Below are 27155 nucleotides of genomic sequence, written 5' to 3'. Positions count from 1 at the left end.
ATAGTAAGAACAAGCAATTGAAAACTTACTTGAAAACATAAAGGAGAACTTCCCTAATCTAGCAAGGGAAATAGACCTCCAGGAAGTCCAGGAAGCTCAGAGAGTCCCAAAGAAGTTGGACCCAAGGAAGCACACAGGAAGGCACATCATAATTACATTACCCAAGATTAAAGATAAGGAGAGAATCTTTTTTTTTTTAATTTTATTTATTTTTCTTTAGAGGGGAAGGGAAGGAGAGAGGGAGAGAAATACCAATGTATGGTTGCCTTTGGTGTGTCCCCTGTTGGGAACTGGCCTGCAACCTAGGCATGTGCCCTGACTGGGAATCGAACCGAGATCATCTGGTTCACAGGCCCGCGCTCAATCCACTGAGCTACACCAGCCAGGGCAGGAGAGAATCTTAAAAGCAGCAAGAAAAAAGGAGACAGTTGCCTACAAAGAAGTACCCATAAGACTATCAGCTGATTTCTCAAAAGAAAACTTGCATACAAGGAGGGGCTGGAAAGAAGTATTCTGAGTCATGAAAGGCAAAGACCTACATCCAAGATTACTCTATCCAGCAAAGATTTCATTTAGAATAGAAGGACAGAGAAAGTGCTTCCCAGATAAGGTCAAGTTAAAGGACTTCATCATCACCAAGCCCTTATGTGAAGTGTTAAAGGGACTAAAGAAAAAAACAAAAACAAAAATGAACTAAGCAAACAATTGGAACAGGAACAGAATCACAGAAATAGAGATCACATGGAGGGTTATCAGCAGGAAGGAGGAGGGGGGGAGAATGGGGGCGAAAGTACAGGGAATAAGAAGCATAATAAATGGTAGGTACAAAATAAGAGGAGGTTAAGAATAGTATGAGAAATGGAGAAGCCATAGAACTCACATGTATCACCCATGGACATGAAATAAGAGGTGGGGAGAATGCTCTTAGGAAGGGTGGTCCAGGGCAGAGGGGAATAAAGGGGAGAAAAAAATAGGATAATTGTAATAGCATAATCAATAAAATATATTTTTTAAAGTGAAAAAAAGTTAAAGGGTATAAATAAAAATGCAGTTGTAGAGCAGATAATCTGAATTAATATATTACTATTTATCAGCCTTAGTAATCACATGAGGCTAGCTTTTAGCTATTTACATTAAAAAACTTTTTGCCAAATGACTTTCGAGTTGTAGTACGTGATCTCACTTAATAACTTTTTAAAGGACAAAATATCTTTTGAAGAAATAAGCATTCTTTTTTGTATAGAAGAGTCACATTCTCATAGTCTTTCCTTCTGAATAAATAAATTTTACTTGCCCCAAGAAATTCAATATGATTTTTAAAAAAAGACTTTATTCTACAAATTAAAACCACAGTGAGATCCACTTTACACACGTCAGAATGGCCATCATAAACAAAGCAACAAACAACAAGTGTTGGAGAGGTTGTGGAGAAAAGGGAACCTTAGTGCACTGTTGGTGGGAATACAGACTGGTACAACCACTGTGAAAAACAGTATGGAATTTCCTCAGAAAACTAAAAATGGATCTGCCTTTTGACCCAGCAATAACATTGCTGGGATTATAACCTAAGAATCTGAAACACCAATTCAGAAGAACCTGTGCACCCCAATGTTCAGAGCAGCACAATTTATATGTTTTGAGCAGCACAATTTATAAATACACATTTATATACAAATGTGTATTGACATATATCCATCATTATGGTATTACACAAGAGTATTTTACTGTCCTAGAAATCCTCTGTGCTTCATCTATTGTCCTTTCCTATACCCCAGCCCTTGGAAACTTCTGCTCTTTTTACTGTCTCCATAGTTTGCCTCTTCCAGAATGTCATATAGTTGGACTCAACAGCCAACTGTTGGAAGCAACCTAGGTGCCCGTAAATAAATGAATGGTTCAAAAAACTATGGTACATTTACACAATGGAATTCTGTGCAGCAGAAAGAAAGAAGGAGCTTCTACCCTTTGCAACAGCATAGATGGAACTGGAAAGCATTATGCTGAGTGAAATAAGTCAGATGGTAAAAGACAAATACCACATGATCTCATCTTTAACAGGAACCTAAACAACAAAACAATCAAACAAGCAAAATACAACCAAAGACACTGAAATAGAGAACAGGCTGATAGTGATCAGAGGGAAGAGGGGAGGGAATTTCAGGGGGAAAAGGGAAGGGTTTACAGGAACAAGTGTAAAAGACACATGGACAAAAACTAGGTGGGTGGAAATGGAAGGGAGGAGAGGAGGGTGGGTGGGAGTAAAAGACAGAAAACTACTTGAACAACAATTTAAAAAATAAATTAAAAAATAAAATAAAGTAAAACATTAAAAAAAGACTTTATTCTTAGAGCTGTTCTATGTTCACAGCAAAATTTAGGGGACCCAGGGACATAGATTTCCCATATATCCTCTGCCTTTGTACATGCATAGCCCCCCTTTTTATTAATATCCTCTACCAGAGTGGTACATTTGTTACAATTGATATACCTGCTGACACATTATAATACTCCAAAGTCCATTGCTTACATTACAGTGCCCTCTTGGTGTTTTATATTCTATGGATTTGGACAAATGTGTATTGACATATATCCATCATTATGGTATTACACAAGAGTATTTTACTGTCCTAGAAATCCTCTGTGCTTCCTCTATTGTCCTTCCCTATACCCCAGCCCTTGGAAACTTCTGCTCTTTTTACTGTCTCCATAGTTTGCCTCTTCCAGAATGTCATATAGTTGGACTCAACAGAATATAGCCACATCAGATTGGCTTCTTTCATTAGTAATATGCATTTAAGGTTCCCCCATGTCTTTTCATGAATTGATAGCTCTGGGGGATTTTTCCAGTCCTGAATAATATTCCATTGTCTGATGTACCATATTTTGTTAACCCATTCAACTACAGAAGGATTCGTTGGTTGCTTCCATGTTTTGGCTGTTATGAATAAAGCTGCTATAAACATGTGTGCAAATTTTTTTCCATTGGCATATGTTTTCATCTTTTTTGAGGAAATATCAAGGATTGCAGTGGCTGAATCATATAGTATGTTAGGCTTTGTAAGAAACCATCAAGCTGTCTTCCAGAATCACTACATTCTTACCAACAATGAATGAGAGTTCCCATTGCTCCACATCCTCTACTATTTGGTGGTGTTAGTGTTTTAGATGTTGGCAATAGGATTAATACCTATGTATTAGGAATTCTTTAACAGAATTCCTAATACATAGGTATGCATACCTAATACAGTAGGTATGCATTAGTATCTTGCTTTAGTTTGTATTTCTCTGATGCTCTATGATGTGGACCATCTTCTTTGGTGAGGTGTCAATTCCACATGAGTTTTAAGGTGGGTTTTAGGGTTTCCTTTAAATGCTAGAAGTTGTTTATTTTATTTTGTTTTTAAAGAAACCACATACATCTCCATCTCCTAATTCTCTTCCTTATCTACATTAGGTAAATGTTTTTGTCCCTGGCCCTGGCTGGTGTAGCTCAGTGGATTGAGCTCGGGCCTGTGAACCAAACGATCGCAGTTTGATTCCCAGTCAGGGTACATGCCTGGGTTGCGGGCCAGTTCCTGGCAGGGGATGCATGAGAGGCAACCATACATTGATATTTCTCTCCCTCTCCTTCTCTTCCCCTCTAAAGATAAATAAATAAAATCTTTAAAAAAATGTTTTTGTCCTTGTTCAAATTTTTTAATTTTCTGCCAACTAAAACCAGTGTTTTAATCTTCACCTGTGGATATTTTTTCATTGCTCTTAGAGAGAAAGAAAGGGGGGGAGAGAGAGAAAGAGAAGCATCGATTGGTCACCTCCTGTATGCACCCCAACCGGGGATCAAACCCACAACGTAGGTATGTGCCCTGGCCGGAAATCGAACCCGCAGCCTTTTGGTGTACGTGACAATGCTCCAACCAACTGAGTCACATCAGCCAGGGCCAGTGTCTTAATGTTTTGATTTAAAAAAATTTTTATTTATACAGGCTATTTAATTTTGTAACGAATGAATGACTATTATGTTGCTTTATTGTCTTTTGTTAAAAGATAAAAAAGCAGGAATTACAGATTACTAGAATGATGGCTCTGTGGGAATTAATTGCAAGATTAAAGTATTTGGAGAGGATAATGAATCTGATGAGTATTTACTTGTGTCATCTTATAAGGTGATAGATAGCAAGTGGTCACTTGTTAAAGTTACTAGGCAAGCAAATTGAAGGTGGAAGGAAAAATAAATAAATGTCTTGCTTGCACCTTAAATGTCAGGTGTTAAATTCAGAATAAGGAATTTCTACTACCTTTAATATATGAAGTTTCAAATATTAACAAACAAGAATAACAAATGAAGAGAATGAAGAAGCATCATTGTATTGTGTGATGGCTAAAGTAATTAAAGTGGAGTTGAAAATATTTTAGGCAACAAGGAGTATAGATAGACTTGGAAGATAGAATATTCTGGTTTTTAATCTCAACTTATTTACTTAAAATGAAAATTATATGATCTGATTTACATTTTTAGAACTGCTTTATTTTGAGATATAACTCACATACTATATAATTCACATATCTAAAGTTTACAACTCAGTGGCTTCTAGTATATTCAGAGAGGTATAAAACCATCACCAGAATTTTCATTATCCCAAAAAGAACCTTACCACTCTATTTTCTGTCTCCGTAGATCTGCCTCTTCTGCTGTTTCTGGTGTGTGTTTTTAAAAGATTACTCTTGTAAGTATATAGAGTGAAGCAAGGAGTCCACTTAGGAGAGACTATTGGAGAAATCCAAGCTTGATAGGATGGTACTATGGGCCTGGCTGAGTACAGTGGAGAGAGAAGTTTTTGGATTAGTCTACTGTTTAGAAAACTATGATTTAAAAAATAGCTTTAAAATAGTCTCTTTTGAAAGAATATTTAATTTCTATAGAGATTATAATTATATATAATATACAAAGTGATGATTTTATTCTTGAAAGGCTTCATATGCTACAAGGAAGACCAGAGAAGCTTCACATGCAATATGTACAGAAACAGTTATTACTAGAATATTGGATATTCAAACCTCTGAAGCTTACAGTGTAGTATGGCTTTACGAAGGTCATGTCAGATTGGGCCTGCTTTTGAGAAAGGCTAACGTGATTAACTTAATTAGTTTTACTTCCCAGTATATTAGACTATATATTTAGGTTTAACAACTGATACCACACTCTTTGGATTAAGCAAGCTATAACTGACATTCAAGGTCAAAATAACAAATTTACGATTTAGAAATATATAAAAATTGCCCCATTTGTGAGACTGCCTGGAAATAATTTGTATATTAGTTTTCTAAATGACATCTGCCTTTTAAAATAATAATAATAATTTTTGTTTTTCATAGAAGCATTATCTGCAATAGCCAAGATCCGGGAACAGTCCAAATGTCCATCAGTAGATTAGATAAAAAAGCTGTGGTGCATCTACATTATGGAATACTATACAGCTATAAAAAAGAAGGAATTCTTACCATTGGCACAAACATGGATGGACCTGGAAATTATTATGCTAAGTGAAATAGCCAGTCAGAGAAAAACAAATACCATATGATCTTCCTTATATGTGGAATCTCATGAACAAAATTACCGTATTTTGCCATGTGTAATGCGCTCCCATGTATAATGTGCACCCACATTTTTAGCCCAAACTTTCAGGGAAAAAAGTCTTTTGTTTTATTTATTTATTTATTTATATTTAGATATTTGCTTTTTGTATTACGAAGGAATTTTAACGTATATGGTACAAGCAATTTAATGTAACAAATAGTTACAAAACTCAAGAACAGATACAAAGTATTTCGGGTACTATCACGTATAATGCACATTCTTATTTTTCCCTAAAATATTTGGGCAAAAAGGTGTGCATTATGCACGGCAAAATACAGTAACTGATAAAATAAAACCAGAGGCATGGATATATGGAACAGACTTGACAGATCTCAGAGGGGAGCGGGGTGAGAGGGACTGGATGAAAGACGATGAGGGGATTAGCTAAAGAACATGTATGCATAGCCCTTGGACAGAGAGGACAGTGTGGTGAGGGCCAGGGGATGAGCAGTGGGGTTGGGCAGAGGTGGGCTAAGGTGTGGAGGGAATGGTGGACTTCTCTAATAGTGTTAATAAAATAAATAAATAAAGCAGGGTAGGGGAGAACGATAGGGAAAAATTGGGACGACTGTAATAGAACAATTTAAATTAAAAATAATAAAAAATGAAAAGGGGTTTAAATTTAGACAGACATGGGTTCCAGTCTGGCGTATATTGTGTGCTCTTAGAGCTACTTGAACTTTCCTAACTATGCATACGTTTTCACCACCTGAAATGGGTAGAAGTAGAGAATTTAGTCAAGTATCATGGAGAAAACAAAAACATTTTTAACAGAATTCCCCTCAAAGAAAAAAAACTGATACATTAAATGGTTTAACAAGTGCAAAAAATGCTTTCGCAGGTGCACTAGTTAAATAAATTATTTTTATACTGTTTTAAACTGCATTATCGGTGTTTTACTACATTATTTAAATTTTAATTTAAGCCAAACTTGATAGGGATGAGAAAAATAAGACTACAATCTATAGTAAATATAGATGCAGAAATCTTTAATGAAATTAGTCAGAATTTTAAACTCCAATGTTTTAAGAAATTTATTTACAGTAAAATTGACTTATTTTTTGCAGTGCAGTGCTGTAAGTTTTAACACTTGTCCAGATTTTCGTGGCCATCATCCCAGTCTGTGTACAGAGTGTCACCCTAAAAATCTGTGTCATCCCTTTGTAGTCAAATATTCTACCTACTGGTAACCTCTGGCAATCGGATCTTTTCTCCATCACTATAGTTTTCCTTTTAAGGTTCCAGAATGTCCTGTAACCTTTTTTAAAAATATATATTTTATTGATTATACCATTACAGTTGTCCTATACCCCCCGTTCATTCCCCTCCACCCTGCACACCCCTCCCCCACCATTCCCCCCTTTAGTTTATGTCCATGTGTCACAAGTTTTTTAGCTTCTACATTTCCCATACTATTCTTGCCCTCCCCCCTTGTCTATTTTCTACCTACCGTCTATGCTACTTATTCTCTGTACCTTTTCCCCCCTTCTCCTCCCACTCCCCTCTTGCTAACCCTCCATGTGATCTCCATGTGATTTCTGTGGTTCCACTCCTGATCTAGCTGTCCTCTTGGTTTGCTTTTGTTTTAGGTGTGGTTGTTAAGAACTGTGTGTTTGCTGTCCTTTCACTGTTCATGTTTTTTATCTTCTTTTTCTTAGACAAGTCCCTTTAACATTTCATATAATAAGGGCTTGGTGATGATGAACTCCTTGAATTTGATCTTATTTCAGAAGCACTTTATCTGCCCTTCCATTCTAAATGAAAGCTTTGCTGGATAGAGCAATCGTGGATGTAAGTCTTTGGATTTCATGACTTGAAATACTTCTTTCCAGCCCCTTCTTGCCTGTAAGGTCTCTTTTGAGAAATCAGCTGACAGTCTGATGGGCACTCCTTTGTAGGTGACTGTCCCCTTAATCTCATGCTGCTTCTAGAATTCTCTCCTTCATTTTAATCTTGGCTAATGTACTTATGATGTGCCTTGGTGTGTTCCTTCTTGGGTCCAACTTCTTTGGGACACTCTGAGCTTCCTGGATTTCCTGGAAGTCTATTTCCTTTGCCAGACTGGGGAAGTTCTCCTTTATTATTTGTTCAAATACGTTTTCCACTCGTGGCTGTTTCTTTTCCCCTTCTGGTACCCCTATAATCCGGATGTTGGAACGTTTAAAGATGTCCTGGAGGTTCCTGAGCCTCTCCTCATTTTTTTGAATTTTTGTTTCTTCATTCTTTTCTGGTTGGATGTTTCTTTCTTTCTTCTGGTCCACTCCATTTATTTGAGTCTCAGTTTCCTTCCCATCACTATTGGTTTCCTGTTCATTTCCCTTCATTTCACTTAGTTTTGCCTTCATTTGTACCTCTAATTTGTGACTATAATCAACCAGTTCTGTGAGCATCCTGATCACCAGTGTTTTGAACTGTACATCTGATAGGTTGGCTATCTCTTGGTTGCTTAGAAGTATTCGCTCTGGGCTTTGAGCTGTTCTTCTTGAGCCATAATGTTTTGGTCTTTTGGTGCCTGTTCTGTATGAGGGGCGGAGCCTTATGTGTTCACCAGGGTGGGGCAACCCAGGTTGTTGGGTTGTGACGCTGTGTGTGCGTGTGGGGTCAGAGAGGGGCAATGGCACTTGTTCCATGCTCTCTCTCAAATTTTGGTCCCCTCTGCTGCTTCCCGCAAGCAAATTGGGCCCTTCTGATGCAGATTCCCAGATATATGGGCTTGTGCACCCTCCAGGACCCTGTGGGTCTCTCCAGCTAACTCTCTGTGAGCCTGCAAGCCTCTCCCGGCACCTCAACCCCCAAAAGTTTTCCAGTTGGTGCTTTTAGGCTTTACTTCCTGGTGCTGGGGCTCTGGTTTGTGTGGTCAGTCTCACTGCTTGTTTTGTTTTGTTTTGGTTTTTTGCCTGGTTTATCTGCGTGCAAATGTGTGCCTGCGGTCAGCCAGCCGCCTTGTGGCTGGGTCTCAAGGGGTCTCAAGACACCTCACTGGGTCTGCCCCTTGCCACTCCACACCTGGGATCAGCCAACAGCCACCTGTGCATCTGGATTGGTCCAGCCACTTTTCCCTGCTCCACCAGCCTCTGACTTCACCCCTCTTACCGATCTGGCTGAATGGTTTGTTGTCAGACTTCCATACCATTCAATTTTCTGTCTGTTTTGGCTGCATTTTTATTACTAAAACTTTGTTGTCTTTAAACTTGGTTGTGGGAGGAGGCACAGTGTTTCCACCTGTGCCTCCATCTTGGCCGGAAATCTGTCGTGTAACCTTTTAAAACTGGCTTCTTTCATCATCATAATACCTTTGAGATTTTTATTAAGCATGTCAATAATTCATTCTTCATTGATTGATTGATTGCTGTGTGGTATGCCGTTATATGGATGCATTAGATTTTGTTTATCCATTCAGCTGTTGAAATTATTTATTTCCAGTTTTGATGATTATGAATAAAATTTCTATAAGCATTTAGGTACAGGCTTTTGTATGAACATAAGTTTTAATTTCTAGAGTAAATAGGTAGGAGTATACCAACCTGCTTTCCCACCAACAATGTGTGAGGGGTACAGTTGCCCTGTATCTTTGATATTATCAAGTATTGTTGGTTTTAGTATTGTTTATTTGTTTTTGTTTTTTAGACATTGTAATAGTATATAGTGGTAACTAATTGTTGTTTTCATTTTCACTTCTCTAATGGTGCTTCACCCTCAGCTAATGGTGCTGAGCATTTTTTCATGTGCTTATTCACCACTTATATATATTCTTTGACAAAGTACCTATTCAGATCTTCTGCCCATTCTTTAATTGGTTTGTATATACACTATAATGATTGTAGGAAATTCTAAAAAGTACACGCTCATCTCTAGGGCGGTGGTAGGACTGGCACTGTGCAGGCACTTAGAAGTCTGAGAAAGGGGAACTCTTCTTTCTGACCAAAGGACTGTGGTTTCAAGAATGTGGGGAGAATTCCCATTGATTTTTTTCCCTGTCATCTAGCACAGTAATTTTCAATTAGATCAGATTTTTACCCCCTTCCCCTGGGAATATTTGGCAAAGTATGGACACATTTTTGGTTGTCATAACCAAAATGGGAGGAGGTGCTACTGGTTACTAGTAATACCAACCTAGGCAAAGGGAGAAGAAACTTTGGGATAAAGAAGAAAAGAGAAATAAGGGTAGGAGATCTGAGGGGCTTTGAGAGTTTTTGGCTTCTGAGAAGTTTTGGGAGGTGAAGTGATATTTCTGTGAATCTTTGACTTTTCCATCACAGAATCACAGAATGTTAGATGGAAAATAATCTGGGAATCCATGTAACGTGATTCCCCTAATTTTGTAGATGAGAACACTGAGATCAGATAGCATCCAGAGTTTAAATTAGAATACCTGGGATTTAAATTTAAGACCTCTAAGTCCAAAGTACTTTACTTTTTATACATTATTGCTCCCTTCTCTCTTTTTGTGTTTAGGAATACTTTCTGTTCACAAGAAGGCCAGGTGAGAGCTGCATGCTAGGGAAAGATGAAGGGAGGCCTTTAGATTCCCACCTATGTTGACTCCTTGTCAAGCAGAACCTCTGTATGAGGATAAAGACTGGGCATTTGTGTTTTCTTTGTGCTCCGACTTTGTGTGAAAAGTACCTTGGGATGATTTTCAACTTTCATGTATCATAGAAGAAGAGAGAAAGGAAAAAAAACAATAGAGAAAAGAAATAGGGAATAGGGGTGTGTTTCATGGTACTAGTAGAATGCTCTGAAATCATTGTTTCAGACCCTAACCTATTTACAAATAATTTTGATGTGGTATTATTTTAATATTACTTTTTTAGGTGCTAACTTTTCTCAAGTCTGGTCAGAATAATTCTGATCTTTTCTCACACTGCCCTTAGGATTTTAGTATACTTACTCATTCCCGTAATGATTATATACATAGGAGGAAAATATTAATGGTTATTCTATTTATGGATGCATTTAACTGATCTGTAGAGGTTAGCAGAGCAGCTTAACAAGATATTTTGAGAGGTGAAGTATTATCTTTACCACTCTTACCCAGTGTCACATACATGTTTTTATTTTGTTAGTTCCTCTGTTATCTGTACAAAATAGGGATGTGAGAACTGCTAGTATTAGCTACTCCAAATGCTGTAACTTAGTTCGGTTAGTTAGTTTTCCGTATCTCCAACACTCCCAATCAGGGTTCCTTGGCTGAACCACAGAACAACAAAAATTATTTCAGTGATTACTTTCTCAGTTCTCCTTCTATTTGCACAGATCTACCATTCTAGAGGTGTAAGAAAACAATTAGTTCATTGCCCAGTGGATGTCTTCATTCTGTCATGGAACACCTGTTGAGAAAGCCTGCAAGAGTTCAGTAACTTTTTTGTCATTAACTCACTACCATTGTCACATAGGGAAAATGTGGTTTGCAACTGGTGAAAGAGTGTACCGAAGGAGGACTGCAGGGATTTTTATCTGTTGTTGGGTTTTTTTTTCATTTTGGAGACATACTGTGAGCAGTCATAGATGTAATTGAGTATTTTCTCAAAGAATATGAAACTTGCATAGTCATTGTAATCGACTATAGGCAAATGATTACTTACAAGTGGAAAATACCTTATAGAAGGAAATGCTTTATTAAATCCATAGACTTTTTTTTAGCAGTTTTTGGTTCAAAGAAGAAAGTTGAGTGAAAAATACAGAGTTCCCATATACCCCTTCACTCTGTCTTTCAGTTTCCTACTCCCCTTTTTTTAATACTCACTCAAGTATATGTTCGTTGATGTGAGAGAGAGAGAGAGAAACATCAATGTGAGAGAGAAACATCAATCGGTTGCCTCCCATACATGCCTTAACTAGGGATTGAACCTGCAATCTAGGTTTGTGCCCTGACCGGGGATTGAATCTGCAACCTTTTTGGTGTTTGGGATGATCTTCCAATCAACTGAGCCACCTGGCCAGGACTCAGTTTCCCCTTTTTAACTTTTGATTTCATAGCATTTTTACAATTGATGAGCCAATGCTGATGTATATATTTAGAGATTTTGTTTATTTTCAAAGAGAGGAGAAGGGAGTGGGAAAGAGAGGGAGAGAACATCAGTGTGCGAAAGAAACATCAATCAGTTGCTCCCAACTGGGGACCTGGCCTGCAGGCCAGGCATTTGCACTGCCTGACAGGGAATCGAACTGGTGACCCTCAAACCACAGAGCCACATCAGCCCTGGTTGGTATATTATTAAGCGATGTACATAACTTACATTAGGGCTCACACTTTGTGTTGCACATTCCACAGATATTTTTTTATTGTGAAAAATACAGAACATTAAACTTATCATCTTAACCAAGTGTACAGTTTAGCAATGTTAATGTTATTCACATTGTTATATAACAAATCTTTAGAACATTTTCATTAGAAAATAACTTTTTAAAATGTACTGCAGGTATAATATATATGAGGCTGATAAAATTATAGATTTATTTCATTTTCATTTTTCAAACTTTCTGTAACATTAAAAGAAAACACTTCTATAAGAAAGAACTGACCAGCACCTGTCCGGGAACCAAGAGGTGGCCTGGGGTTGCAACCGTCAGGCGCCACCTTGTTGCAAAATATGACTCTTAATTTCAAACTCAGAGACCTCACCTTTGCCAAGGTGAAAGGTTATCTTCATTGGCCAGCTCGAGTACATGAAGTTCCTGATGGAGCTATAAAACTGCCCACAAAGAACCCATTTTCTTTTTGGAACGCACAAGACTGCTTTTACAGGCCCAAATAATCTATTTCCTTACTCAGAAAATGAGGTATGGGAAACCAAATAAATGATAGAATTTAATGAAAGTTTATGGGAGATAGATAACAGTCTGAAAGTGAATTTTTCAAGTCAACAGGCATCAGCTAAATGATCAAATGCATCATCTGATGTTGAAGTTAAGAAAAAGAGCCTAGTGTTTCAAAGAAAGATACTGACCATGAGGAAAAACCCAGAATGAGGATGTGACTAAAGCAATTGTCACATAACCACTCAAAAAGCCGCCGGAAGAGGGAGAAAGAGAAAGGTAGAAAACCAAGTAGAAACCAAGGAGGTAGGAGCAGTGACAATAACAACAGCATCTGTTAATCTGAAAGTGAGTCCTAAGCAGGGACACACTGCAGCTACCAGAGGGCAAGACTCCAAAACCGAGAGGCAAACCCCAAATGGTGAAACAGACCTGTCCTTCAGAGAGTGACACAGTAACTGAAGAAGACAAAAGTAAGAAAAGTGTCAAGAGTAAAAAAGTAGCTTTAAAAGGATGAAGAGGGCCAGAGGAAGAAGAGAAGCAAAGGAAAGAGCCAGACAAATAAGGAGGGGGAGAAAAAAGCTGAATCAGAACAAGAAGATGATTAAGAAAAGGTGGAAGACATTTTCAGGCTGCTCTTAGAAGGAATGTGCTGAAAGGCCAACATTCGAAAGAAGCAGCAGATAGAAAATGTGTGCAAGAGGCACCAGTGGAAACTGAGCACCAAACAACATGTAAAACTACTGTAAGAAAAAAATCTCTCATTTTGGACTCAAAGCATTAATCCAGTTACTGAATAGAAAATGCAAATGAGATGAAGATCTTGAGAGAGATTCAGTGAACTCATTTCATCCTCCCTCACTCCCTTTCATGGAAGAATGGTTCCATATTTCTAAATTGAAGACTTCATTAATGGCATTAATACTGTGTTTTGATTGTTAAATTTCTTGTAAGGGACAAACTATATCCTAAGGTCAGCCATCATGCCTCTTAAATTTTTTTATTCCCAGCTTAAAATTAAGCTTTGTGTTTGAAGATTAGAATAAGTTCAGATGAAGATGGTGATTGTACTTATTTTGTTTAGAAAACATAAAAAATCAATTTTGTTTTGGAGTTAGGTGTTAAACGGGAATAGCCATTATACCCCAGAGAATGGGAGCAGTTGTGCCCTTTCCTTGACATTGCTTTGTTAAGTGTTTAGAGTCTTAATTGTTTTAATCCTGAGAAACATAGCCTTATTAAGAAAACAAAGATGAAACTATAACCAAAATTTTATTTTATTTATTTTTATCCTCACCTAAGGAGACATGCTCATTGATTTTAGAGAGAGGGAAAGGAAGAGGGAGAGAGAGGGAAAGAGACATCAATGTGAGAGAGAAACATCAATGGGTTGCCTCCTGTATATGCCCCAAGGGGACTGAACCCCCAGCCTAGGCATGTGCCCTGACTGAGAATTGAACTCACAACTTTTCGGTTTATAGGATGACATTCCAACCAATCGAGCCACACCAACCAGGCTAATTGACATAACATTATATTTATTTCAAGTGTACAGTATAATGATTTGATATTTGTGTATATTGCAAAATGATTACCATAACATCTAGTTAACATCCATCATCATGCAGTTACAGATTTTTTTCTCCTGATGAGAACTTTTAAGGTCCACTGTCTTAGCAACTTTCAAGTATACAGTACAGTATTATTAACTGTGTGCTGTACATTACATCCCCTGGACTTGCTTATTTTAAAACTGAACATTTACACATTTGATCACCTCCACGCATTTTGTCCATCTCACCCCCCACCTCTGGCAACTACCAGCTGTTCTCTGGCTTCTTTCTTCCTTCCTTCCTTTCTTTCTTTCTTCTTTATTTAAGATTTTTCTTAGAAGTGAATCTTATACTATATGATATTTGCCTTTCTCTTAGTATAATGCCCTCAGGGTCTATCCATGTTGTCAGGAATGGCAAGATTTTCTTCTTCTTTATATCTGAATAATATTCCATTGTATATACCAATAAAAATATACCATATTTTCTTATCCATTCATCCATTGATGGACACTTAGGTTATGGATATGGCTTGGGTAATGTAAATAATGGTGCAGTGAACATGGGTGTATCTCCATGATATCTCTTTAAGGTAGTGATTTTGTTTCTTTTGGATAAACATGCAGAAATGAAATTGTGGATCTCAACACATTAGCTCATCCTGGAGGTTTTAGAAAATTTATAATGGTTATCATTGTTTCTGTAGCTTCCTGGGTGTTATTTTTTAAATAGACTGTTTCTTTGGTTGCTTTGCTTATTTTTTTCCTCCTCCACACTTTGCTTTCAGTGTAGTTATTCAGGAAAGGAAATTGCCACTCTTTGCTTATTCCTTCATCAGCCATAAGTTTCAAGTTTTATTATTGCAGTTAAAAGGCTCTATGGGTGGGTGTGTGTGTGTGTGTGTGTGTGTGTGTTGAGAAAGTGAACCATGGAGATGCTTGATAGATGAAGCACCATTCAGAGTATCAGAAAATCGAGTTCTGTAGAATATTGACATTTTCTGTAGCATCTTCATTTAGCAGGAATATGTGCAAAAGTTCTGTGTCAAACTTAACATTTCTGTGAGATGATTCTTGTTCCTACAGTGATTATTTTTACCGTTATAGAGACTTGTATGACTTAAATTAACTTTACATTCTCACCCAGATTATTTAAAATAGTTCTTTGCTGAACAGAGTTAGCTGAAGTGTGAGCTTTCCTCATTTGTTGTCAGTAATATCACTTTGAGGTATGAAAATGCATCTTTTCTAGATGTGAATGTTAATCTCTACTGTATTTTGGCAGTTGTGCTGGTGTCTTCAGTGCAGAACTTTCAAGCTGATTAATTTCATCTAAAATAAATGTATGGAGATCTTTTAAAAATTATTTGGCATAATTAAAGTCTAAGATATTTCCAGTAGCCTATTCCATTCCTCAGATGAAATGACTAAGCAAAAAAAAAAATAGTCTTCTAAGATAATACAGTCAGTCAGACTCTTTTGTTTGGGTAGAATATGCTTGTCTTTTTTTCTACCCTAAGTAAATCATCTTCCTTGGAGACTTTCTTGAGGCATTTCCAACTTTTAACCTAATGGAATATATATTTTTTGAATCTCTGTTAATAAGTTATTGTAGCTCTTACCTTTCTTCCTGCCTTGCGTTATGATGTGAATGGTTGTTTTATGTTCCCTACCAAATTATATGGTGTTAGAAGGTAGAGTGTGTCTTACTCATTTTTATGCCTTTTGCAGTGCCCTCACAATACCTTGCTCAATAAATAGTGAATGACTTAAATGAAATAACGGCAGTTGAACATTGTGGATTATGTGAAATTTGCTTAAACCAGTTAGGCTAATGTAGGATGCTGTGTCATTAATAACCATTCAGGATGGCTTTCTTCTAACAAAAAATACAAGACATTTTTACATTTGGTTTTTCTGAAATAAACTCTTAAAGCCAGAAAAAACATGGCAACAAGTACTACCTGTCCTTTGTATCTTCCAGAATAGAGTCTTAGTTAAGGCTGGTTACTTAGTTGGCTAGTAATAGAGCTAGAAAGAGAACCTAAGTTTTTTTGTATCTGCTGTAGTATAATTGATTGGTCATCTCCTTAGCAAGTTGACAGGTATACACTAAAACAATTTAATAAAAAGGTACCATAATAAGTGGTACAGTATTTTAGTTCTAAAGGAATTCAGAGGAAAGAAATGAAGAATGATAATGATTTTCCTTAACTCTTATGGATAAGGTGGAATTTCATTTGAGCCTTAAGGAAAGTTATCCCAGGAACAGTACAGAAATTGTTTGTAATGCTAAAACACTTAGAAGCAACAATAAAAACAATTCAGAAATTTGGCTATCTTCATTTCTAGTCTAATAGCCTATCTATTATATAGTCATTATATTTATCATTATTTGGCATTATTCAACTTACAATATTTCTATTTAAATCAATAAATATTTGGATGTGTTTAATGTCCAAATTATTGTGTTAGGCTTTGTTTGTATATTATATTAGACTTAGTACTCATGTTTAAGCTTTAAGGCAGATACATAAACCCAGTTAGTGAGCTCTGTGGGGTATTTAATTATGAATATGAAATCAATTATGAAAATGTGTTAATTATAATAGTTCTTGTAGTCTGTACAAGGAAAAACTTGGCCAGCTAATCTGAAACAACTTAAGCCTGCTCTCAGAAATCCATATATCTTAAATACAGCATTAGCAAGTGCTCATTTTTTTCTGTTTTTCTTCTATGTTTATGGAAACTTGTTTTTGTACATTGCACATCATTTGGGGATATCACACACCCTTTGCAAAGAAGCATTGCAAATATCATTGAAATAATTATACTTGTTTATGTTTGTATTACTGCCCAGAATGTCCTTAATAAGTTGTTCCAGATTGTAGGTTTAATAAAGTCGATTAAGAAAAGGTGTGTTCATCTGTGTTGTGAAACAATGAGATAATTATGTCACTATATTGCAGTTGAATCCATACTATAATTTTCCATATGGATTTTTGACACGTTTACCATTATAATTCATTCATAATTTCAGGGATTTTATTTTGTATTCAGAAGAGTAAATATGACAGAATGATGTGTAATCTTGTTCTCCACATCTCCAGTGAAGATGAAACACTTCTGGGATATTTCTGAAAACTTTGTTGCTGTTTAAATTAAAAGATTCTTTTCTGTAATCTAATGAGTGAATAATATGTTTGAGTATTTTGAAAGTATAGCCAATCGTTAGAAAGCAAAATGTTGGATAGAAAAAATCTTCTCAGGCCCTGACTGGTATGGCTCAGTTGGTTGGGTGTCATCCAGCAAAGCAAAAGGTCACAGGTTTGATTCCCACTCAGGTCACATGCTTGCGTTGTGGGTTCAGTCCATGGGCAGAGTGCATACAGGAAGCAACCCACTGATGTTTCTAGTCACTTCACCTACTTCTTATATGCAGCTGGCACTCCTCTAGCTGTTGCCCTGGTGGTATTTTTCAGAGTAGATCGGCTTGTATATGTTCCATGGGGACTCTATATGTTTTGTGGGGGCGGAAGAAACAGTCCCTCTTTCAAGAGACAGGCTGTTTCTTCCGCCTCCCCAACCCTCACTGGTCTTTACAGCCAGAAGTTATGAAGTTTTATTTTTCCTGGGCCGGAACCTTGGTCTATGCTGTCTGGCCTGGAGCTGGGATTGCTTGCTCCCTGGGAATCCTTTCTGGTTTTTATCTACCACACATGATGTGGGATCATCCATTCCACTGGCTGCTGCTACCACTGCCTCATGACTGCTGCCACGTGGTGTCCTCTCTGCCCCTCCTACCCGTCTGGATGAATATTCTTTAAATACTCAGTTGTTGGACTTCCATACACTTCGATTTTCTGGCAGTTCTGGTTGTTTTTTGTTCTAAAGTTAGTTGTGATCCTTCTTATGGTTGTGTGAGGAGGTAAAGTATGTCTACCTGGGCCTCCATCTTGGCTGATTGTACTTTTGGCTTTAAGGGAAGCTCAGAGCCACGTAGGGGAAGAAAACTTATATATGAGCCAGTATGTTAATTGCCATAGGAAGATATGTACAAAGTACGAGATAATTTAAATTAGGAAACAGTGAACTAAAGGCTGGAGTATGGATACTTTGATTTGAAAATCATGTAAGCAGAAAAATGCCTGTTTTTCTTCCATTCTGCTTGGTGGAATAAAAGAGTGAGGGGATTCTACTATGGCCTCAAAATCATCATCTAAAGGAAAAGTATCATCTTCTATTAAGTGGACCGAGGTACCAGAAATGATCCTGTCTTTTGGGATGCCCCTGATATTTCTATTACTTAATCAAAATCTGTACCATTCTGAGGCTCAACACTAAACAAAAGTCTTTGCTGACTAACCTGGGCTTATCCTCGTCTTCCTTTATTTTTTAGTTCTCAGGCATCTATATCCAATATGTTTATATGTACTCAGGATGGAAATGTATCATTTCAAACATGTTTCATGTATATCCTGTCCAAGTAGAATGCAAAAATTTTTTTCGGCTATTTAGGTCTTGTATAGGGCTAAGTACTATGAACTTCATTAATTTTTGTTGAGTGAGAACTTCCCAGTAATTCTCTTAGATGCTGAATTAATGAACTTTTGCTGTGGCAGCAAACACCCCCCAAATTTGGGGGCTTACAATAACAAACATTTATTTCTCACCAGCAATAGGTAGGTTGGCTGTGTTCAGCTTGCTCACCTGGCTTGACATTACTTGCCTCTGTGCTGGGATCTGTTCATTGTAGAACCCAGGACTACCTGGGGCATTATCTTCTCTTGGTAGAGTGCAGGGGCACAGGATGTCCAACAGCAATAGCTCTTAAAAGACCTTCATGGAACTGGCCCATGTTTTATTGGTCAAAGCAAAGTACTGGGCAAGGCACACACCCAAAATGAAAAAAGTAGGAAAGCATTATTTGCCTGTGGGGTAAGGGTGGGAGAATGAATGTTTTATTGAACAGTATGATCTAATACAGATATTTCTGAATTAAAACAAAAAATTAAAGAGACAGATGACGTTGTAAGTGTGGTACAAAAGAATCTGGTAGGGAGGGGGGCTTCCAAGGACCTAGGCATGAGAAAAGATTAATTAAAACTTGAATTATTTTAACAAGAGTCGTATTAGCGTTATGACAAAGTAGGGAGCAGCAAAGTGTCCTAGTTAAAAACTGGGCGAGTCAGTCTACTCTTGGTTCAGACTCTGGATCTACCACTTCTAGCTATACAGTCCTCAGCAAGTCACTGTATCTCAGTATGCACATCTGTAAAATGGATGTGCCCTGCATCAAATTGCTGCTTTTCAGCTCTAAATCTGTCTTTCATTGTCTTATTTGTTATATTGGATATTTCTCCCTTGCCAGTTTTTGAGCTTTGTCAGTAGCGGGACCAGAGGAAGACTGGAAAAGGAAGAGGTGTTAGTTCCTGGTTCTAGTGTGATCTTTATTGCATGCAGTGGGCCACAACAGCATGTGGGACCCCCGGTGGCACTCAACTCCTAGGGAGTTCTAGTGGCAACACTCCTATGTGCGGTTTCATACTGTGGCATATCCTCCCCCTGGGCACCTTCCTGAGTTCTGCTGGCATGAGTTGCAGCAGATGGCTTTACAGTGCTTTTGGTGTGGCACTTCAGTAGATTTCTCAGATACCCATGCCTGCGTCCTCACCACAAGGTCTGGATCTCAGCTGGGAGTAGCCCCTTTATAGATTTATTCCTTTGTTGGTCTTCATTGGCCCTCAAAATAGTAGCTGCTCCCCAGTGTGCTGTCTCTTTACTCCTTAGTATTTAGTACCCTGTTGTATTAGTAATGCTGTATATTAATTTTTCCCTGTGAAAATTACTGTGTGGTTTCTTGTTTTCTGATTGTACCTTGACTGATATATCAGGTTTATAAATAGTACTTTTCTCATACCATTGTTCTGAGGATTAAATGGGATACTTGGTATTGCAAAGCGTTTAGAATAATGTCTGCCACTGAGTAAGTACCTGCATTTGCTGGTGAAGTCGATACTGTCATCATCATCAATATCATCACCACTGTCCTACTACTAGTTAGGAGTAATGTTTCTACTTTCTGTTCACAGAATGTTTCGTCTTAAATCACTTTCTGCATTGGCAGAACTGGCCCTGGGCTCTCGATGGTACCATGGAGGATCACAGCCCACCCAGATCAGGCGGCGACTAATGGTGGTAGCTTTCCTAGGTGCGTCTGCAGTAACTGCGAGTACCGGTCTTCTGTGGAAGAGGTGAGTGTTACCTGAGCATCCTATTCTTACAGTTACTCTGGGTCTTCTTGTTATTTCTGTTATCTGAAAGGCATTGATTTCTGGCTTCCCTTTGTACCAAAACTTTGCTCAAATCATTTGGCATTGATATTTATCTATGAAATAAGGTGCTTTAGAGAATTCAGCTATCTGAATAGGAAGTATTCTGCTTCAAGATCTTTCTGTCTCCTTTGCTGAACATTTTAACTTATTAAATTAAATTATTAATTTACCAATTTCATGATTTTAATCAATTTATAATAAATAATATAATAAATTTAACAATTTAACATGTAAAACTCAGTGGTTTTAAGTATATTCCCAAAGTTGTTCAGCCATCACCACTGTCTAATTCCCCAGAATTTTCATCACTTCATAAGAAACCCCATGCCATTCAGCAGTCACCTTCCACTCTCTCCATAGTCCCTGGCCCCAGGCAACCACCAGTCGACTTTCTGTCTGTAGATTTGCCTATGCTGGACACTTCATGTGAATGGAATCTTATGCAGTCTTTCATGACAGGATTTGTTCATGTTGCATAATGTTTTCAGAGTTCATCTATGTGGTACCATGAATCACTGCTTCATTTCTTTTCATGGCAAATTTATGTTGTGTTGTATGGAGTGTATATTACATCTTATTTATCCATTTATCTGTTGGTGGCTATTTAGGTTGGTTCTAATTTTTGGCTATTGTGAGTGATGTTGCTGTGAATATGTGTGTACATTTTGGGGGGTAGAATGTTTTCACTTCTGAAGGGTGTTTACGTAGGAGTAAAGTGTCTGAATCATGTGGTAACTCTGTCTTTAACTATTTGAAGAACTGATGCACTTCCTTCTAGTCTCACTAGTAATGTATGAGTGTGTGTACGTGTGTGTGTACTGGCTTAGACCTCCTCATATGTGAAATGGGGATACTGATAGCACCTATTTCACAGGGTTCTTACGAAGGTTAAATAAGTTATTTTTGTTAAATGCTTAGAACAGTGCTTGGCTCATAACTTTGTAAAATAAATATCTTGTGTAGAAAGTATTTGGCACATACTAAACTATCAGTAAATGTTAGTTATTATTATTGCATATAATATGAGGCTGAGGAATGGTGAAGAAAAGAGAGAGGGAGTATTAGTAGAAAAGACTGGCTTTCTAAAAAGGGTTGCAGTCCTGACATAAAAGATCTTACATACTGTGCTAAGGAGTTGAGAGTTTAATGTGTAGGCAATGGTAATCTTAGAGGTTTTGAAGCAGGAGATTGATAATAGACCAGTTTTAAGAGACATTAATGTAGCAACAGCAGTGGGATAAACTGGAGTGGGGATAAACAGAGACAGAGTTTGAGAAGAGATCTAGACTGAGGAACAAAGAGAGAAGATGATGAGAGGTAGGGAAGAAAGAAGGAAAAGAGGAGTAGAAAGGGTACTTTTTGTCCTTTGGCTATAATAAGTAGTAAATGCTTAGCAATTTCTTCAAGGATGCTTTTTTATAATGGAACTGTAGGGTCCCATGCAGGTGCATTTACAAGGGGGGAGCCCGCAAAAACTGGAATTATCTTCTGGAGGGTGGGCCCCTTGTATAGGCTTCCCCCACTAGGTGAGTGTTCCAGGAACCCATCTGCATCAGTGCACCAGCTGGCATTATTATGAGAGGCTGTGTTCAGGTTCAGTGAATATTTTTGGAGATGGGAACACATCTGCCCATTTCATGATGGATTAATTATAAGCACACCTGCCCACACTGTGCCAAGTATTTAACCAAAACACCATGCCCCCCGCCCCATGCCCCAGGCTCCCTATTCACTTGATTTTGCCCTGGGCAACTTTATTATTTACCTGGATGAAAAAGTCCTCAAAGGGAAACGTTTTTCAGATGTGGAATGGTGAAACAAAAAATGGCAGAAGCACAAAAAGGCATCAAAATCAACAAGATCAAAAACTGTTTGGAGAAGTGGATAAAAATGTCTCAATTGCATCAAATGGAGAGTACTTTGAAGGTGGCTGAAGTTTAAACTGTAAGAATAAATACACAATTTTTTAATAAATAAATTCTGTGTGTATATATGTGTTTCCCCTCATAAAAATGCCTTTTGGCTTAGTCTGACTTCAAAAAAGACAAAAATTGTATTTGAAGAAGTTGAGAAGTTGTTTCACGGTTTGAATATTTAAGAAGATATTATTTCTTTTCACCCTCAGAGTCAATTATACTATCCAGATTAAACACTGATGAGCAAGTTAAGATTGTTTTTTTTTTAAATTTGTGTTTTACTGCTTTTTGTAATACTGTCCCGCCCAAAAGAATAAGAAGATGGTTTGGAGTATTATGTAAAATAAACATTTATATTTTTGTTGGTACAGCATTTGTAACTTTTGAGCCCCAATATATCTAAATCAAAAAATGTACATGTTGACAGCATCTCCCCTATGTTAGGATTTTGCTTTTGTCACAGATTTTACTTTCATGACAGTTTCAAAGTTATAAATGTACTAAGTGCCAGGATTTTAGTTCTATAAAATTGTTCTTCTAATGCCTTTGCTGTGCCATATAAGTATAATGAGATGAACTATACTTATTCTCAAGTTTTGAAACCAGAAATAAAAGTTGTTGAACTTTTCATGTTTATGCTGAAATCAGGATCAATAGCAAAGACTCTCTAATTATGAGTTATCTTGTCAGAGGATATAGGTATTTGGTTTGTCATTTAATTTTTAAATATTTTTCTATTTCTTCTTTAATTGTTAAGTGAGCAGAAATATAAATTTTCCCTAAGAAGTGAAATTTTAAGTTCTCTTAAAAAGAAGATACTATAAAATGAGGATAGTTTAAGGAGCCTCTGTGACAACTGAAAGACTGCCAGCATTTGCATCATGGGGATGCTGGAAAGAGAAGGGAGAGAGTAAGAAATTGGAAACCTATTTGAAATAATAATGACAGAAAACTTCCCTAACCTGGTGAAGGATGTAGAAATACAAGTCTGGGAGGCACAGACTCCCAAACAAGATGGATCCAAAGAGGCCCATACCAAGATACATCATAATTAAAATGTCATAGGTTAAAGGCAGGATTATAAAAAGCAACAAGAGAAAGCAGTAAGTTACCTACAAGGGTGCTCCCATAAGACTGTCAGCTAATTTCTCAACAGAAACATTTCAAGCCAGAAGGGGTGGGCATGAAATATTTAATGTGATGAAAAACAAGAACCTACAACCAAGATTACTCTACCCAGCAAAGCTATCATTTAGAATTGAAGGACAAATACAGAACTTCCCAGACAAGAAAAAGCTAAAGAAATTCATCATCACCAAACCAGTATTACAAGAAATGTTAGAGTGTTTTTTTAAAAGAAGGTGAAAAAAGATAAAAAATATGAATAATAGAAATCAGTAAATACATACGAACAAATCAATAACTACGAACAAATTACTTTAAATGAAGATGGATAAGTGCTCCGATCAAAACACATATAGTGGCTGAATGGATAAGAAAGTAAGACCCCCCCCAAAAAAAGAAAGTAAGACCATTAGGTATGCTGTCTACAAGTGACTCATTTTAGATCGAAAGACACAAACTGAAAGTAAAGGGATGGAAAAAGACATTTCATAAAAACAAAAAAGCTGGAGTAGTAATACTGATACCAGACAAAATAAACTTTAAAACAAACATCATAAAACGAGACAAAGAAGGATTCCACAGTTCCACTTCTGGGTATTTATCTGAAGAAACCCAAAACACCAAATTTGAAAAGACAATACATTCATGTGTTCATTGCAGCATTATTTACAATAGTTAAAATATGGACGCAACTTAGATGCCCTCCAATAAACGAACAGATAAAGAAGAAGTGGTGCATATGTACAATGGAATATAATTCAGCCATAAAAATGAATGCAATCTTGCTACCTGCAACAACATGGATGGACCTGGTACCAGGGGTGTCAGATTTATTTTCACCAGGGGCCACATCGGCCTCATGGTTCTGCAAAGGGCCGGGTGTAATTGTAGGATTGTATAAATGCAACTACTCCTTAACAGTTAAGTAAGAGCTTGGCACTGCAGCCGGATGGAAACAAGGTGCCAGGCCAGATGAAACAAAGTGGAGGGCCTTGTGTTTGCTACCTGTGCAGCAGAGGGTATTGTACTGAGTGAAGTGGATCAGACAGAGAAAGGCAAATGCCAGATGATTTCCCTTATATGTGGAATCTAAATAAGCAGGAGAGAAACAGACTCACAGATACAGGGAACATTTTGATGGTTGCTTGATAGGAGAAGGCTTGGTGGGATGGTGAAAAAGATGAAGCAGTTAAGAAGTAAAAATTTGTAGTTATAGAAAAGTCATGGGGATGTAAAGTACAGCATAGGAAATATAGTCAGTAGTATTGTAATAACTATGTATGGTGTTAAATGAGTATTTATTTGGGTTATCACTTTGTAAGTTATATAAATGTCTAATCACTGAGTTGTACATCTGAAACTAATATAATATTGTATGTCAGCTTTAATTTAAAAATGAAACAAATATTTTTTTAAAAAGAAAGAAATATGCAGGAGAGCATAGACTGTAAAAGGAATGAGATTATACCTGACTGGGTGGCTCAGCTGGTTAGAGTGTTGTCCTGTACACCAAAAGGTTGTGGGTTTGATCCCTGGTCAGGGCACATACTTAGGTTTTGCAGGTTCAGTCCCTGATTAGGGTGTGTATAGGTGGCAACCAATTGATGTTCTTCTCTCCCATCGATGTTTCCCTCTCTCTGCCTATTGCTCCCTCTCCGCCTATTGTTCTCTCTCTCCCTCCCTCTTTCTGTCTCTAAAAATCAATAAGCATATCCTCAGGTGAGGATATAAAAAATAGTTGAGACTATAGGCCAGAAAATAATTTTAATGCCAGTAGAAAGAACCAGTTTGCTGTGTTATTTTTCTTGCTTTTGCTCTATAGACTTTTCCTTTCTATGACTTTGAAAAGGTGTGAGGAGCTGGTGGTGCTTCTAGAGTGGCTGTTCATATAGGACAGAGTCCCTCAGATTCATAGCTTGCTCCCAGATCTGGAAGAATGTTAGTGTCCTTTAGATCTGGGAGTAGATGTGAAACAATAAAATAATGTATATGTGGTTTTAAAAAGAAGGTACTATATAATTGTTAATTAGAAATTAGAACTTTAAAATTCATAAACTTCAACCACAAAAGAGCAGTATGTTTGATCTAAAAAAGTCTAATACAAAAAGTGAAAGGATGAGCCCAAAAACATATATGCATAACCCATAGACAGAAACAACAATGTGATAATGGCCAGAGGAAAGGGAGATAGGCTGGGTGGAGGCAGGCCATGAGGGGGAAGATGGAAACATTTCTAATAGTGTCAACAATAAAAGTAAAGTTAAAAAATATCATTATGTGTATGTAATAAATGTACACTATTAAATTGAAACTATCTAAAAATGGTCAGGGACTTTAAATTTTACAAATGTAATATCTAAATCATATCTAGATATATGATTCAAATCAAATTGCAGCAATGAATGACTTTATGAGAAAAAAATCTTTATTTTTATCCCCAATTCTTTCCCTTAACAAAAAACAAATACTATACATTTAACAGGTGTCATAATAGATAGTTTTGAAATAGGTGAATAACAACGTATACAATTTGGAATATTTGCTGGCAAACAAAAATGAGTGTGTTGTGAGATATATAGTTAGGTCTTTACATACTAGGTATACTACCTAAATTCAGTAATTTGNATTATGTGTATGTAATAAATGTACACTATTAAATTGAAACTATCTAAAAATGGTCAGGGACTTTAAATTTTACAAATGTAATATCTAAATCATATCTAGATATATGATTCAAATCAAATTGCAGCAATGAATGACTTTATGAGAAAAAAATCTTTATTTTTATCCCCAATTTTTTCCCTTAACAAAAAACAAATACTATACATTTAACAGGTGTCATAATAGATAATTTTGAAATAGGTGAATAACAACGTATACAATTTGGAATATTTGCTGGCAAACAAAAATGAGTGTGTTCTGAGATATATAGTTAGGTCTTTACATACTAGATATACTACCTAAATTCAGTAATTTGGATTGACTTAAATATAATCTTTAGAAACCATATTGGACTACTGTTAGAACAGGAACATTTGTCACAATCCCACTTTCTCAATCTCAATCTCAAAAAAGACACTGAGATGTAGTAGTGTCTGAACATCTTTCAGATTTGGAGTCTGAACACCTCGGCTCAGCACTGGCTAAATCGTCTATCTAATATCATTCTTGTTCAGCCTAAAGTCCTTCATTTAGTAGGAGCTTGTTTGCTCAGGATGGATCCTGCCAGCTTTTGTCTAGAACTGTTTTCATTTTGCCTTCATTTTTGAATGATAGTTTCACTAATATATAATTGTAGGCTGACTTTTTTCCTTTCTAGAACTTTAAAGATGTTATTCAGGATAGAAGATGGCAGCAAGGTAGGTGGGAATAGAACTCACTTGCTCGTATACCCAGCTGGGACACCTAGCCAGTCTTCTGAAGAACACAGTGAACACCCAGCAGTATCCCAGCTTATATGAAGTTTGGAAGCCAAAGATTGCAGAGGATGTTTAAAAACAGACAGTCATATATTTCTTGTCATATTATTATTGTTCCAATTCCCACACAGCACCCTTCTCTGATCTTGGTCCATTTAACTGTCTTCCTGAGTGTTATTACTGTGGTGGTTAACTTTATTCTCTTGCACACTATGCCAAGTTTCTATCCCTTACTCTCACTTATTTCACCATCTAACCTCGCATAAGCAGTCTGCTTTCTGGAGTCAGCTCACATTCTTTTTCCCCTCTAATAAGAGTCTTATCTCTTTTTCACCTTTTATAAAAAGTGGCTAGTTGGGTGAAATGTTAGTTATTGCTGTACCTCAAAGGATCACCTGTTTTCTTCTTGTTGGT

At 37.0% G+C, this 27155-nt stretch overlaps 1 protein-coding gene and 1 pseudogene across 3 annotated transcripts in view; both read left to right on the top strand.

Annotated features, from left to right (window-relative positions):
• The window catches only part of MICU1 (mitochondrial calcium uptake 1), a 274732-nt gene that overhangs the window by 35671 nt on the left and 211906 nt on the right, over window positions 1-27155 (top strand). For all 3 annotated transcript variants that reach the window (XM_037055855.1, XM_037055852.1, XM_037055854.1), the window contains exon 2: window positions 20039-20200. In XM_037055855.1, the coding sequence (XP_036911750.1) occupies window positions 20040-20200 (161 nt within the window). In that variant the 5' untranslated portion in view covers window position 20039. The remainder of the gene's footprint in view (window positions 1-20038; window positions 20201-27155) is intronic.
• LOC118993461 (PC4 and SFRS1-interacting protein-like) lies at window positions 12229-13200 on the top strand (annotated as a pseudogene).

Source organism: Sturnira hondurensis, unplaced genomic scaffold (genome assembly GCF_014824575.4).
Source record: "Sturnira hondurensis isolate 20B ecotype Veracruz unplaced genomic scaffold, ASM1482457v3 Scaffold0008761, whole genome shotgun sequence".
Lineage (NCBI taxonomy): Eukaryota > Metazoa > Chordata > Mammalia > Chiroptera > Phyllostomidae > Sturnira > Sturnira hondurensis.
The sequence above is the reverse complement of the archived record's forward strand: the minus strand, read 5'-3'. Positions and strand labels throughout refer to the sequence as shown.